General features: G+C 37.9%; 2 protein-coding genes across 2 annotated transcripts; both read right to left on the minus strand.

Annotated features, from left to right (window-relative positions):
• Positions 1–834: 834 nt before the first annotated feature.
• LOC121962680 (high-affinity choline transporter 1-like) lies at positions 835–5536 on the minus strand. The gene is made up of 8 exons (XM_088074422.1): positions 5265–5536; positions 5027–5140; positions 4135–4290; positions 3892–4040; positions 3638–3781; positions 3000–3153; positions 1780–1994; positions 835–1567 (listed from the first exon to the last, which is right to left on the minus strand). Exons 1-8 carry the CDS (start codon positions 5446–5448, stop codon positions 1037–1039), a joined length of 1647 nt encoding a protein of 548 aa, XP_087930548.1. The 5' UTR covers positions 5449–5536; the 3' UTR covers positions 835–1036.
• A 108-nt stretch (positions 5537–5644) lies between these two features.
• On the minus strand, positions 5645–13001 carry LOC121963073 (high-affinity choline transporter 1-like). The gene is made up of 8 exons (XM_088074340.1): positions 10419–13001; positions 10214–10327; positions 9409–9564; positions 9166–9314; positions 8912–9055; positions 8583–8736; positions 7340–7554; positions 5645–7018 (listed from the first exon to the last, which is right to left on the minus strand). Exons 1-8 carry the CDS (start codon positions 10600–10602, stop codon positions 6497–6499), a joined length of 1638 nt encoding a protein of 545 aa, XP_087930466.1. The 5' UTR covers positions 10603–13001; the 3' UTR covers positions 5645–6496.
• Between the last annotated feature and the right edge of the window lie 112 nt (positions 13002–13113).

Raw genomic sequence — 13113 nt, forward strand, 5'->3', positions numbered from 1 at the left:
TCTTTTTTCTTTGTTCAACAGCTGGAACATACATATATTTTAATGAGTTAAATCTTTTTAAAAATCTGAAAGATTTTAAAGATACCAATTTTAAAACATTTTTGACAACTTTTGAATATTAAAAAACTTTTCTTTCTTTTTTTAAATTTTCATATTATGAAAAATATTGTTTTTACAGTTTCCATGTTGAAACTCTGTAACACACACAGTCCAAGTAATTAATGTATTCAATATAGTTGAATCTATTTCTTTAAAAACGTACTGAAAAGAACTGCCAAAGGCAATGTTTAAAATTAACTAAATGATTTATCTTTGCAAAGTATTACATACATTTCATGATTTGGCCTAAAAGACTACTATCTTTTTACATTTTAAATATACTGATTTTAAAATGAACATTATCAAATTTAAAAATCAAAAAAAATCCCACACTTAGGGAATAAATAATTAGTTAAAAATAATTTGTGAAGTTAGATTCATGAAAGAAAAAAAACAAGATTTCACAAGCATTTAAAATTTGAACCCTGAGCAAGTTGAGTTGATTCCTTTCAAAAACACGAGGGAAAGGCAATGAAAAACTTTAATTAGTAATTATTGTTCCACAAATCGTACAAAATTTGTAGATTTTGAAAATTATTATTTTTAAATCTAGGGGAAAATGTCTCGGAAAAAAAGAATAAAAAGCTAGGGAAATACTATACATATAATTATCATAATTACACATCTAAAATTATTACATATGTTTTATAATTTTCATTCATTTACATTTAAGATGATCACAATTTTAAATGGATGTCACAAAATATACATTTTAAAATTATTTTCCTTTTTTAATGTTTTTTTCCCTCTTTTTTATTATTTTTTTTAACTGATCTTTAGGTATTTTTTGTACTATTTTACAAATTTCTTGCAAAATTTGGCGTCATTTGTTCTTTTTGCCTTCTTCTTGTGTTTTTGAACAAAATCAAGCCAATTTGCTCGAACGGCACGAACAACTACATCGCAAAAATGAAATAAAGTTTAAACTTAATTTGAATTAGCAACCTGTGTCAAGCATTGGTTCGTTCTCATTTTGTGCATCGCCCTTTCCACCATCACCCTCTCCAACACCATCTGCTGGTTTGTGCTGTGATTTCACCTCAAACACGTCCCACCTCTCAGGAAGGATCCCCTTGTTAAACAGCAGCGAGGCCACATATGAAATCAGCAGAATGGAGACCAGAGCAGACAGCATGCAAATGGTCTTGATGGGAGAGCGCTGAATGTAAACGCCGTCCTCTAAAGTGCAACCTGGGAATTTCAGAATGACAGGAAGATTGAACACAGGCTCTCCACACAACAGTCTCATCACAAACGCAACAACATAGCCTGCAACAGCCCCGTAACCGTTGGAAACGCTGATGAAGAGCACGCAGATGAGTTGTGGGAGCATTATGGTGTAAGTCAAGTCTGAGCTCAGAATCCAAAATGCCAAAATGCTGCTGTCCAGGTAGGTGAGAGACGTTCCCACAATCCCTACGACCACGATGGAGACGCGGATCACCCTCTGCAGCTCTCTGTCTGACGCCTGCAGAAAACAGCAGATAAAGTTTCAGTTAAAATGTAAAAAATGATGATACTCTCCTCACCAGTTCTGCAGCTCTATGGTGTTTGCATAATTCATTCCTCTCAGATTACTAATATTAACTGTAGGAACCAAAAAATGTAAATAAATAACGTCGCTAAAAATGAAAAATAAGCAGCTGCCTGAATCGCCAATAGCGAGCGCCGCCACTGTACCTGGTGTCTGATGATCTTGTAGATGTTGGTGATGAAGATGGAGGTTGCTGCCAGCAGGCAAGAGTCGGTAGATGACATCGCAGCACCGGCGATAGCTCCCATGCCGATGATGAAAATGGCAGTCGGGGTAAGATGCCAAAGGATGATGGGCAGCACCATGGCCGCCTCTCCTCGCTCATAGGGAGAGGGTGACCCATAAGAGGTCAAATTCCAATCTGAAATATGAGAAGAAGCTGTTAGATGATATACAGCTACCATGTTATTGAGATGGTTTAGTTTAGTACAGTTTGGCGATTAGAGCAGGCACACTGCTAGGTAAGCACGCGGCTCGGCTGCTGCTCAGCTGCTGCTCAGCTGCTGCTCAGCTGCCGCACATCTACAGATTTAACGCCGATTCTTACCGGCTTTCAGCTAAAGCAGAAAGTGAAAATGGTGTTTTGATGACCATGCTGACATTATTAAACCCGTCGCTTCAGTTTCAATGTCTTACATCTGTCACAGACATGAAGAAATACAAAAATACCTGTTTTACTCAACCTTTCCTTTTTCCATTTCAAAATAAAAGCCCTTTGACAACATTTCTGTCAAAAGAATCCCTTCAGTTGTGAACACAAGGCTTTTTTGTGGAATATTTTCATGACGCTGTTGTTGACAGTGCAGTGGTGTGCACGGCTCCATTAATTATTGGTGTATTGGCCTTTAGTTTTGGAAATAACAGGTAGCTCTGCAGCAGCACCGCAGCAATAACGCTGCAAGCGTACGAGCTGCAGCAGTTAAGCAAGGTTGCCGACATGCGCTGCTCAAGCATCCAATTTGGCTCTGGCGTTACTTTGGATTCACCAAAGTCACACAATAACACAAACTAACTTTCAGTGAGCTAAAATTCCTGTTTTTGTCCAGAGAGCTTAGACAAGTTTCACTTTGAGTTTAGTTCCCTGTCAGTCTAAAAAGTATTGAGCATATGACCACATAAATAAGACTTGGATTATACTGTTTTGTGAGAGTTTGTAAATGGTTTTAACTGGTTTTGTTAAATGTGGACCCCTATGACTTCAGTTCAAGAATTGTTGTTGTTCACCATAAAGACATGCATGTTTTCTTCACAAATTCATTGCAACACAGGGTGACTAATTGATATACAAATTATCATTTGGGGGTGATACAAAAAAAGTAATGCATGTAAAAAAAAACAAGAACTGCTGCCTGTCTTCCTGATTTACCTGTTGAGGCTGCAACGGCACCAATCAGCACAGGTGGAATCCCAAGAACGAGGACGAGACCTGCTGCGATGAAACAGATCATTCTGGCTGTCGATGTGGAGCTGGAGGACAGAGTCCTTTGATGAAAATCTTGAAATGCCAAGTTGCCAACACTCTGGAAAAACACAGTAAGCCATATTATGCTTTGTTATTTTGTTTTATTTATTTGTAAAAAAGAGTTACCCAACATAGCACAAATTGTCTCATTTGAAAAGTTTTTTTTTCTTACTCCCATTCCTCTAAAAATTGCTTTACTGCAGAATTTCATCCCTAAATTGGACCATTTTTGGTGATTTTTATGGATATTTTTTTTTTTTTTTTTTTTTTAACATTTTTTATGGGATTTTTAAAGACAACATGTGTTGTTTACATTTTGTAAAATAAAATTGGATTTGTGCGAATTTATCTTTAAACTGGACCCCATTGGGAACCACTGTTTTAAGACATGAAAAAATACTCTAAATAATACTGTAAATACTACTACTAATAATAATTTGAGTCTGATATGGCTGCTCTGCAAAAAAACTTTAATTACCAGGTTTAAAAAAAATCTTAATATGTCTAATTCTTCATTTTAAAACTTTTACTTGAGTTCGTACCATTGCGAGGAAATTATCAATCCATCTCCACACTTCATCAGACTTGAGGTGGCCCAGCCAGGGAGCCTGATACGTGCGGTTGAATGCTGTTTGAGTGATGTCAGTGTAAACGTCACTCGCCAAAACAAAGGGAGCACACAGCCACTGTCAACAGAGACAATCACACCGTAAAGTCTTTCAGAGAAATCCAAAAATCATTGTCAATTTGTCACATTAATGTGTTTGAAAACTTGCCTTGGCAATGTTAGACTCACCAAGCTACAAAACACCAGCGATAGCTGGACGACATCAGTGAAAGCTACTGAATAGAGACCTCCGAGGACAGTGTAGACGACCGCCACTGCAGCAGAGATCCAGATGCAAAGACTTAAAGGCAGCTCAGAAAAGACGCTTACAGTGACCCCTGTTGAAGGTACAAAAAACACACCCAAGACAACAATTACTGGCATTTGTTTTGACGTTTCTGGAGAACGACGTGATGAACGTTTTTGTATTACCGAGAGAAATCAGTGTGACAGGAACCCACATCAGTTCACTGATAATTGGGACAACTGCAAGAAGCCCAGTCAGTGTTTTGCCGTACTTTCTCTGAAATGGATCCATCATCGTGATGCAGTTTTGGTCCCGCATTGGTTTTGCGAAAAACAGTCCACCTTTAAAAAAAAAGACAGCAAGCACAGAGATGTGTAATTTTACACTTCCAATTTTCAGGGTTCAGGACCAGAGTAACCGGTACACTTATAGTGCTATTTTGTGTGTCGTCCTCTGTTTTGCACCCTTGTCCAATGCAATATTTGGCAAATAATTGCTCATGACTAGAATCAAGACCAAAGACCAGGGATTTCAACTTGTTTTGCTTGGGGGCCACGTTTGCAAAATAACAGGAGGCCAGGGGCCAGCAGCCCCATCCATGTCTCTAGGATTTTTAGGATGTTTCTCAGATTTTGGGATGTCTCAAGGATTTTAGGGTATTTCTAGGATTTAGAAAATTTCAAGGATTTTAGGATGTTTCTCGGATTTAAGGTCATTTATAGGATTTTAGGACATTCGGGACTAACCTAAGAACTCCATTTTTCCAACAAATTAGATTCAAACTCTCCTCAAATGAACTCATATTAGAGCTAGTTTATGTCTGCAGCTGCCGAAAATAAATTTATGTTACATGGCTCTGAGGATAGATACTGTTTCAATTTTATACCACACTTCAAAATTCCATGACTTTTCCAAAACTGTCAATAGTATTTACAAATGCCACAACTTTTTCAGGCCTGGAAAATGTGAATTTCACAAAAAGTAAAATGTAGAAAGCACTGGGTCATGGTTAACACTGGCCCATCTCAAGCATTGCTTTATACGATTTTTTTCATAGTGGTTTTGAGAGGATCTCACCAATAATAAATGAAATTGACATTTGCAGAGGAATAAGAGCCCAAACTAGTCCCTTTGTGGGGTCATAAACCGTCTCTGCAACTCCAATGATGAAAGCACCTCCCACCCATGTAGCTGCAGCAGGAAAAAAAACAAAGACAGAGCAAATTCACTCACTTTAAGAACTATTATAAGTAATGTAATTGATGTTGTTTGCGAAGATCATTGTAGATGCAAAGAAGTCCTTTTTTCTGCTCACCCGTCATTGTGAAAACTCCCACTGCCAAGCTGACCCTCCGATTAGCCAAAAAAGAAACTTCCATTTGTCCACGGAGTGTGTTTTTCTCCATCTTCTTCGATTTTAAAGATGCCCAAATGCCGATTCCCAACACGAGCAGGTAGAAGACGACCATCATTACCAGACCTGGAACATGGACAGCCATCGTGGACTATTTTCTGGTGGTGATATCTCCGAAAAAACACACATGCAAGTTATGAAGACATACTGAGCAAAAAACAACATTTGAGGGGATAAACGCTGAGAAATGTGATATGAAACATTCAAAATGTAACAGGCAGCTGCAGTCAAGGTCATTGTTGCCATCTGAATACAGTCAAGACCAGATAGAAATAGGGGGTATAAGATTTTTAATGAAAGGCAGGAACCAGCACAACTTCAACATGACTTCAAAACCTACAGATGCTAATCATCAGGACTTTAGGAAATTTGTTTTTCTCTCAATTTTCAGACAAACTAGCGTCACAAGTGTTGTGTTGACAAATTTGTGCAGTACTTACTGGCATGTCTTACAAACAAAAGTGTCCTTGACATTTTTCTGTTATGACAGAATTCTCAGGAGTTACTTTGTCTTCATGCATATCAGGGTAAACTTTCTGCTCTTTGTCAACCTAAGTTGGGACTCCAGCAACATTATTTCACTGAGAACGCACATTATAGTTTGATACAAATATAAATGCCTTTACAAGCTCAAACTCTAGACATTTTAGTGCAAAGAATTAAAATTTGACATATTATCTATAAAAATGCAAAGTGACTGCCCTCTACAGGTTAAAATCTGGCTATTGCAATTTAATTTTACTGGCTGATACTGTTAGAAGGAGCCTGTTTTTATCACCAAGACTTTGTGTGTGTAGAGGGCAGGGAGGTGCTGTGGATCAAGAGGCGGCATGATCGGGTGACTGGGCAATTCTTAGCCCCCCTCCTAGCCCTGTTCATTTTTGAAACTTTTTTCAGATCACAGGGAGGAGGCACTCAAGATGGTTTAGTTACTGTTTAAACATATTGAAAAATAAGCAAAAAACAACTACTCAAAACATTTGCACATATAAAAGGACACACAGCAGAATCATCTGTAAAAAATGTTTGTAAAATATCAGGCTCAATAAAGGACCTCAAAATGGAAGCACCAACACCAGCATTCTGTTATTACAACCTCAAAATTATATTAATAAAGTCTTATTGAAAAAAAATCAGCATTTTGTATTCAGCATTGGTTCAGATGTAGTTTTATCATTTCCATCACCCTCTCCAACACCATCTGCTGGTTTGTGCTGTGATTTCACCTCAAACACGTCCCACCTCTCAGGAAGGATCCCCTTGTTAAACAGCAGCGAGGCCACATATGAAATCAGCAGAATGGAGACCAGAGCAGACAGCATGCAAATGGTCTTGATGGGAGAGCGCTGAATGTAAACGCCGTCCTCTAAAGTGCAACCTGGGAATTTCAGAATGACAGGAAGATTGAACACAGGCTCTCCACACAACAGTCTCATCACAAACGCAACAACATAGCCTGCAACAGCCCCGTAACCGTTGGAAACGCTGATGAAGAGCACGCAGATGAGTTGTGGGAGCATTATGGTGTAAGTCAAGTCTGAGCTCAGAATCCAAAATGCCAAAATGCTGCTGTCCAGGTAGGTGAGAGACGTTCCCACAATCCCTACGACCACGATGGAGACGCGGATCACCCTCTGCAGCTCTCTGTCTGACGCCTGCAGAAAACAGCAGATAAAGTTTCAGTTAAAATGTAAAAAGTGATGATGCTCTCCTCACCAATTCTGCAGCTCTATGGTGTTTGCATAATTCATTCCTCTCAGATTACTAATATTAACTGTAGGAACCAAAATACCAGGATAAACAGCCCCAAAAAATAATAGTTAAACTGATGATGAGAGACAATTACAAGCAATGACAAACAAGTGTATGTGCAAATTGCACTGCAAGTTTAATATCAAAATGTAAATAAATAACGTCGCTAAAAATGAAAAATAAGCAGCTGCCTGAATCGCCAATAGCGAGCGCCGCCACTGTACCTGGTGTCTGATGATCTTGTAGATGTTGGTGATGAAGATGGAGGTTGCTGCCAGCAGGCAAGAGTCGGTAGATGACATCGCAGCACCGGCGATAGCTCCCATGCCGATGATGAAAATGGCAGTCGGGGTAAGATGCCAAAGGATGATGGGCAGCACCATGGCCGCCTCTCCTCGCTCATAGGGAGAGGGTGACCCATAAGAGGTCAAATTCCAATCTGAAATATGAGAAGAAGCTGCTAGATGATATACAGCTACCATGTTATTGAGATGGTTTAGTTTAGTACAGTTTGGCGATTAGAGCAGGCACACTGCTAGGTAAGCATGCGGCTTGGCTGCTGCTCGGCTGCTGCTCAGCTGCTGCTCAGCTGCTGCTCAGCTGCTGCTCAGCTGCTGCTCAGCTGCTGCTCAGCTGCCTCACATCTACAACGCCGATTCTTACTGGCTTGAAAATGGTGTTTTGATGACCATGCTGACATTATTAAACTGGTCGTTTCAGTTTCAATGTCTTTCATCTGTCACAGACATGAAGAAATACAAAAATACCTGTTTTACTCGACCTTTCCTTTTTCCATTTCAAAATAAAAGCCCTTTGACAACATTTCTGTCAAAAGAATCCCTTCAGTTGTGAACACAAGGCTTTTTTGTGGAATATTTTCATGACGCTGTTGTTGACAGTGCAGTGGTGTGCACGGCTCCATGAATTATTGGTGTATCGGCCTTCAGTTTTGGAAATAACAGGTAGCTCTGCAGCAGCACCGCAGCAATAACGCTGCAAGCGTACGAGCTGCAGCAGTTAAGCAAGGTTGCCGACATGCACTGCTCAAGCATCCAATTTGGCTCTGGCGTTACTTTGGATTCACCAAAGTCACACAATAACACAAACTAACTTTCAGTGAGCTAAAATTCCTGTTTTTGTCCAGAGAGCTTAGACAAGTTTCACTTTGAGTTTAGTTCCCTGTCAGTCTAAAAAGTATTGAGCATATGACCACATAAATAAGACTTGGATTATACTGTTTTGTGAGAGTTTGTAAATGGTTTTAACTGGTTTTGTTAAATGTGGACCCCTATGACTTCAGTTCATCAAGAATTGTTGTTGTTCACCATAAAGACATGCATGTTTTCTTCACGAATTCATTGCGACACAGGGTGACTAATTGATATACAAATTATCATTTGGGGGTGATACAAAAAAAAGTAATGCATGTAAAATAAACAAGAACTGCTGCCTGTCTTCCTGATTTACCTGTTGAGGCTGCAACGGCACCAATCAGCACAGGTGGAATCCCAAGAACGAGGACGAGACCTGCTGCGATGAAACAGATCATTCTGGCTGTCGATGTGGAGCTGGAGGACAGAGTCCTTTGATGAAAATCTTGAAATGCCAAGTTGCCAACACTCTGGAAAAACACAGTAAGCCATATTATGCTTTGTTATTTTATTTTATTTATTTGTAAAAAAACAAGAGTTACCCAATATAGCACAAATTGTCCCATTTAAAAAGTATTCAAATCAATGCACATAATCATCTTTTTTCTTATTTGCATTCTTCTAAAAACAGTTTTGAGTTCGTACCATTGCGAGGAAATTATCAATCCATCTCCACACTTCATCAGACTTGAGGTGGCCCAGCCAGGGAGCCTGATACGTGCGGTTGAATGCTGTTTGAGTGATGTCAGTGTAAACGTCACTCGCCAAAACAAAGGGAGCACACAGCCACTGTCAACAGAGACAATCACACCGTAAAGTCTTTCAGAGGAATCCAAAAATCATTGTCAATTTGTCACATTAATGTGTTTGAAAACTTGCCTTGGCAATGTTAGACTCACCAAGCTACAAAACACCAGCGATAGCTGGACGACATCAGTGAAAGCTACTGAATAGAGACCTCCGAGGACAGTGTAGACGACCGCCACTGCAGCAGAGATCCAGATGCAAAGACTTAAAGGCAGCTCCGAAAAGACGCTTACAGTGACCCCTGTTGAAGGTACAAAAAACACACCCAAGACAACAATTACAGGCATTTGTTTTGACGCTTCTGGAGAACGACGTGATGAACGTTTTTGTATTACCGAGAGAAATCAGTGTGACAGGAACCCACATCAGTTCACTGATAATTGGGACAACTGCAAGAAGCCCAGTCAGTGTTTTGCCGTACTTTCTCTGAAATGGATCCATCATCGTGATGCAGTTTTGGTCCCGCATTGGTTTTGCGAAAAACAGTCCACCTTTAAAAAAAAAGACAGCAAGCACAGAGATGTGTAACTACACTTGTCAGGGTTCAGGACCATAATATTTAGTGTTTTGTGTTCATGCTATTGTTTTGTATCACAATGCTTTGTTTTGTGCACAGTGTAATACTGTAAAGCAGTATTTGGAGAACAGTGGTACAATGTAAGTTCTTAACTTAAATACCATTTTGAGGTACTTGTACTTTACTTGAGTATTTTATTTACATGCTACGTTGTACTTTTATTCCACTATATTTCAGAGGGAAATATTGCACTTTTCGCCTTATTACTTTGAACTGACAGACTTTATCAAATCTGATGGTTTGAACTAAAATAAATTACCAAACAGTTTATACAAGTACATCTGCAATTATTAGTCAATCAAGAGATTAATTAACTGATCACTTAATTGCAAACAGTTTTGGTAATCAATAAACACTGGGTAATTTTGCTTTACTTAGTACTTAATTACTTTTACTTAAGTAACATTTTTAATGCAGGACTTTTACTTGAAAAAGAGATATTAATGCATTTATCACCACTGTTGGTAAATAAGTGTCGATTTCAAAGATGTCCATGTGTTTTTTTTCTGCTGTTGTTGCTGTTTGTTTTTTGGATGTGAATACCATAATTAAGAGGATCTCACCAATAATAAAGGAAATTGACATTTGCAGAGGAAATAGTGCCCAGACTAGTCCCTTTGTGGGGTCATAAACCGTCTCTGCAACTCCAATGATGAAAGCACCTCCAACCCATGTAGCTGCAGAAACAAACTCTTTATTAAAAGCCAGCAATTTTATTTTTTTTGTTCTCCAGATGTTCAATTATATTTCTGCTTGACCAAAACTCACCCGCCATTGTGAAGGCTCCCACTATCATGCTGACACTCCGGTTTGCCAAAAAAGACACCTCTATCTGTCCACCTTGAGTGCTTTGCATAATCTTCTTGGATTTTGCAGATGCCCAGATGCCGATTCCCAACACGAGCAAGCAGAACACTACCATCATTATCAGACCCGGTATGCTGAGAGCCATTGTTGAGTAAAGATGCGTACAGCAGCGACTGGGGCTCCAGCTGGGTCTTGAGCTTTACCTGACTCTTAGATGCAAGAATGCATCAAACTAGATAAACTGGTTTCAAATCACTACCCATTAAGCAGAGGGTGGCACTGAGGAGGACGTTCACAGAGACGAGGGGGACATCCGTGCACTCTAAAAGTGTGAAAAATGTGAAAAAATTAGGAGGAATTACATTAAAAAGCCTTAATTATTGTGGCTAAATCCTTAAAAACGGCAACATGTTTCGACCAGCACCTGTCTTTACTCACCTGTCTTCAAAACATTGGCAGTATGGATATGATCACGTGTCCACATGATTGAATGATAAAAACAGAAGGAATGACAAAACTCAATACATTATGTGGGTTGCTTTCATTCATATCTGGGTTGACTCAGATCTGATCTGTCCTCTGTGTAAAGAATTTAGGACATACTTCATGTGTCCGTTTATGAGAAAACATTTTTGATCTAAACACGGATGCCATGACACACAGAAAATGCCACAGAGAGGATCAATTATCAGTCAGCACATCTGAGGTTTTGAATTTGTGCAGGAGAAAATCACATTTTTGTAAAGAAAGTCATTTTCAAGAGCAAAATCAATTTCATTTTTACATTTTTTTTTTTTTTTTTTTTTTTACTTTTTTCCTCTTATTTTCTTATGTCAACTTGAATTGTACAAAAATAATGCTGAAAATAATATTCTGTTTGAGTTATAGTGGAACTATAGAGAGGAGCATTACCCAAAATGTCAGGAAGCACCACAGCTACAGAACAGTCCCTAAGTAACAGCTTATTGTGATCTCTGCATATTTACATGTTGCTCTGCTTGTTGTTGGAAGAAATCAAACATCAGATATCAGTTTGTTCTTTCAACATAACTGGGCTGGAAAGTCACAAAAAGGTGAGGTCACACCGTGAACGTTCTGTCACCGTCACACACACGCACGCACGCACGCACACACACACACACACACACACACACACACACACCTGGTGCTTTCCTGCATTTTCTTCAAATTTACAGAAAATTATCAACACCAACAAGCAGAAAATGACCATTTTTTACAGACCTGGTTCATGGTGAGCTGTTGGTGAGAAGTACATGAATCTAAAAACAAAGAAGAGAATATATGCAGAGTCAATAAAACACAGTGAAATGTAACAGGCGGCTGCAGTCAAGGTCATTGCTGCTGTCAAGACTTAATACAATCTGCAGAAAAACTAGAGTCACACGTGTTATACTGACAAGTTTTTTTTGTTTTACAAAAATGTCCTTCACCCATTTCTGTTCTGAATGAGGGTAAATGTTAGAACTTTGTTGGTATATTTTAATTTTTGTTATATAAAACCCTACATTTTAAACTCAAACTCTAAAAACTTACATTTCAACATAAATTCAAGAAAAATGTATGATAAATCCCAGTTAGCTGAGTCACATAACAGTTTCCCATGTAAGAGTAGAGTCTAAACTTCAGCAATTTGGCTTGAAAAACATTAAAGAAATTAAAGAAATGAGCATCTTAACAAGAAATTACCCAAAACGTAACTAGAAATGACTAAAAAGAAGGAAAACTACTTTACCACAACAAAAACAAAAATATCTGAATAATTATAATGACTATTTTCCCACTGTAGCCTAATTTTATATAATTACTGATATATTTTGTTGACTTTTACTGATTTTTTTTTCTTCTCTGGAATTTTTGGGACCTTTTGTTGCTAGTCAAATTTGTACCTAAGTAAAAAACTTGAGTAAATGTATCTGTAATTTTATTTATGTTTTTTTTCTACTTTTAAAAAAAATAAGTTTTAATTTGGGGGTGTGTTTTTTATAATTTCGAGTTTGGAGGTATTTCTTCTCATTCATTTTAAAATAATTTTGTGATTTGGGTTTTTTGTGTTTATTTTAATTTAGTTTTTAGTTCACTGAGATATTGTTGACACGTAATTCGTACTCAATTCTAACTTTTTCTTATGTTATATACACTGTTTTAAGTTGTACTTCATTTTCACAAATATTTAGAACAGATAGGATTTTTATTGCTTTTGATTTCATTAGATTAGTTTTGAAACTTGTTTTAAAGAGTCCTTGAACATATTTTTTTTGTCTCATAATAATGAGCTCTGAAGCTAAGACAGCATCACTTTATTTTTGCAAATTCTACTTGCAAAAAAAAAACTGTGAAATCAGGTATTATGCTGGCTGCAACAATTACATTAAAAATCACCCCCAAATTTAAAATGATTAAAAAAGAAAGAAAAACACAGAATTGTATATTATCTAAATAAAACAACTTTTTCTTTAGAAAAATATAAAAAAAAGAAACACTCCAAAACTTCAAAATAATAATAATAATAATAAAATATGTATTTTAAATACAAGCGTCCACAGATTCAGCTTTTCTCGTGTGCTTCCCTTGACATTTTCCAATGACGTCAAAGCGTAGAGAAACCACTGAGACAGAGAACAAAACTTGTAACACA

Source organism: Plectropomus leopardus, chromosome 24 (genome assembly GCF_026936395.1).
Source record: "Plectropomus leopardus strain MGB_pleo_1.0 chromosome 24, ASM2693639v1, whole genome shotgun sequence".
Lineage (NCBI taxonomy): Eukaryota > Metazoa > Chordata > Actinopteri > Perciformes > Serranidae > Plectropomus > Plectropomus leopardus.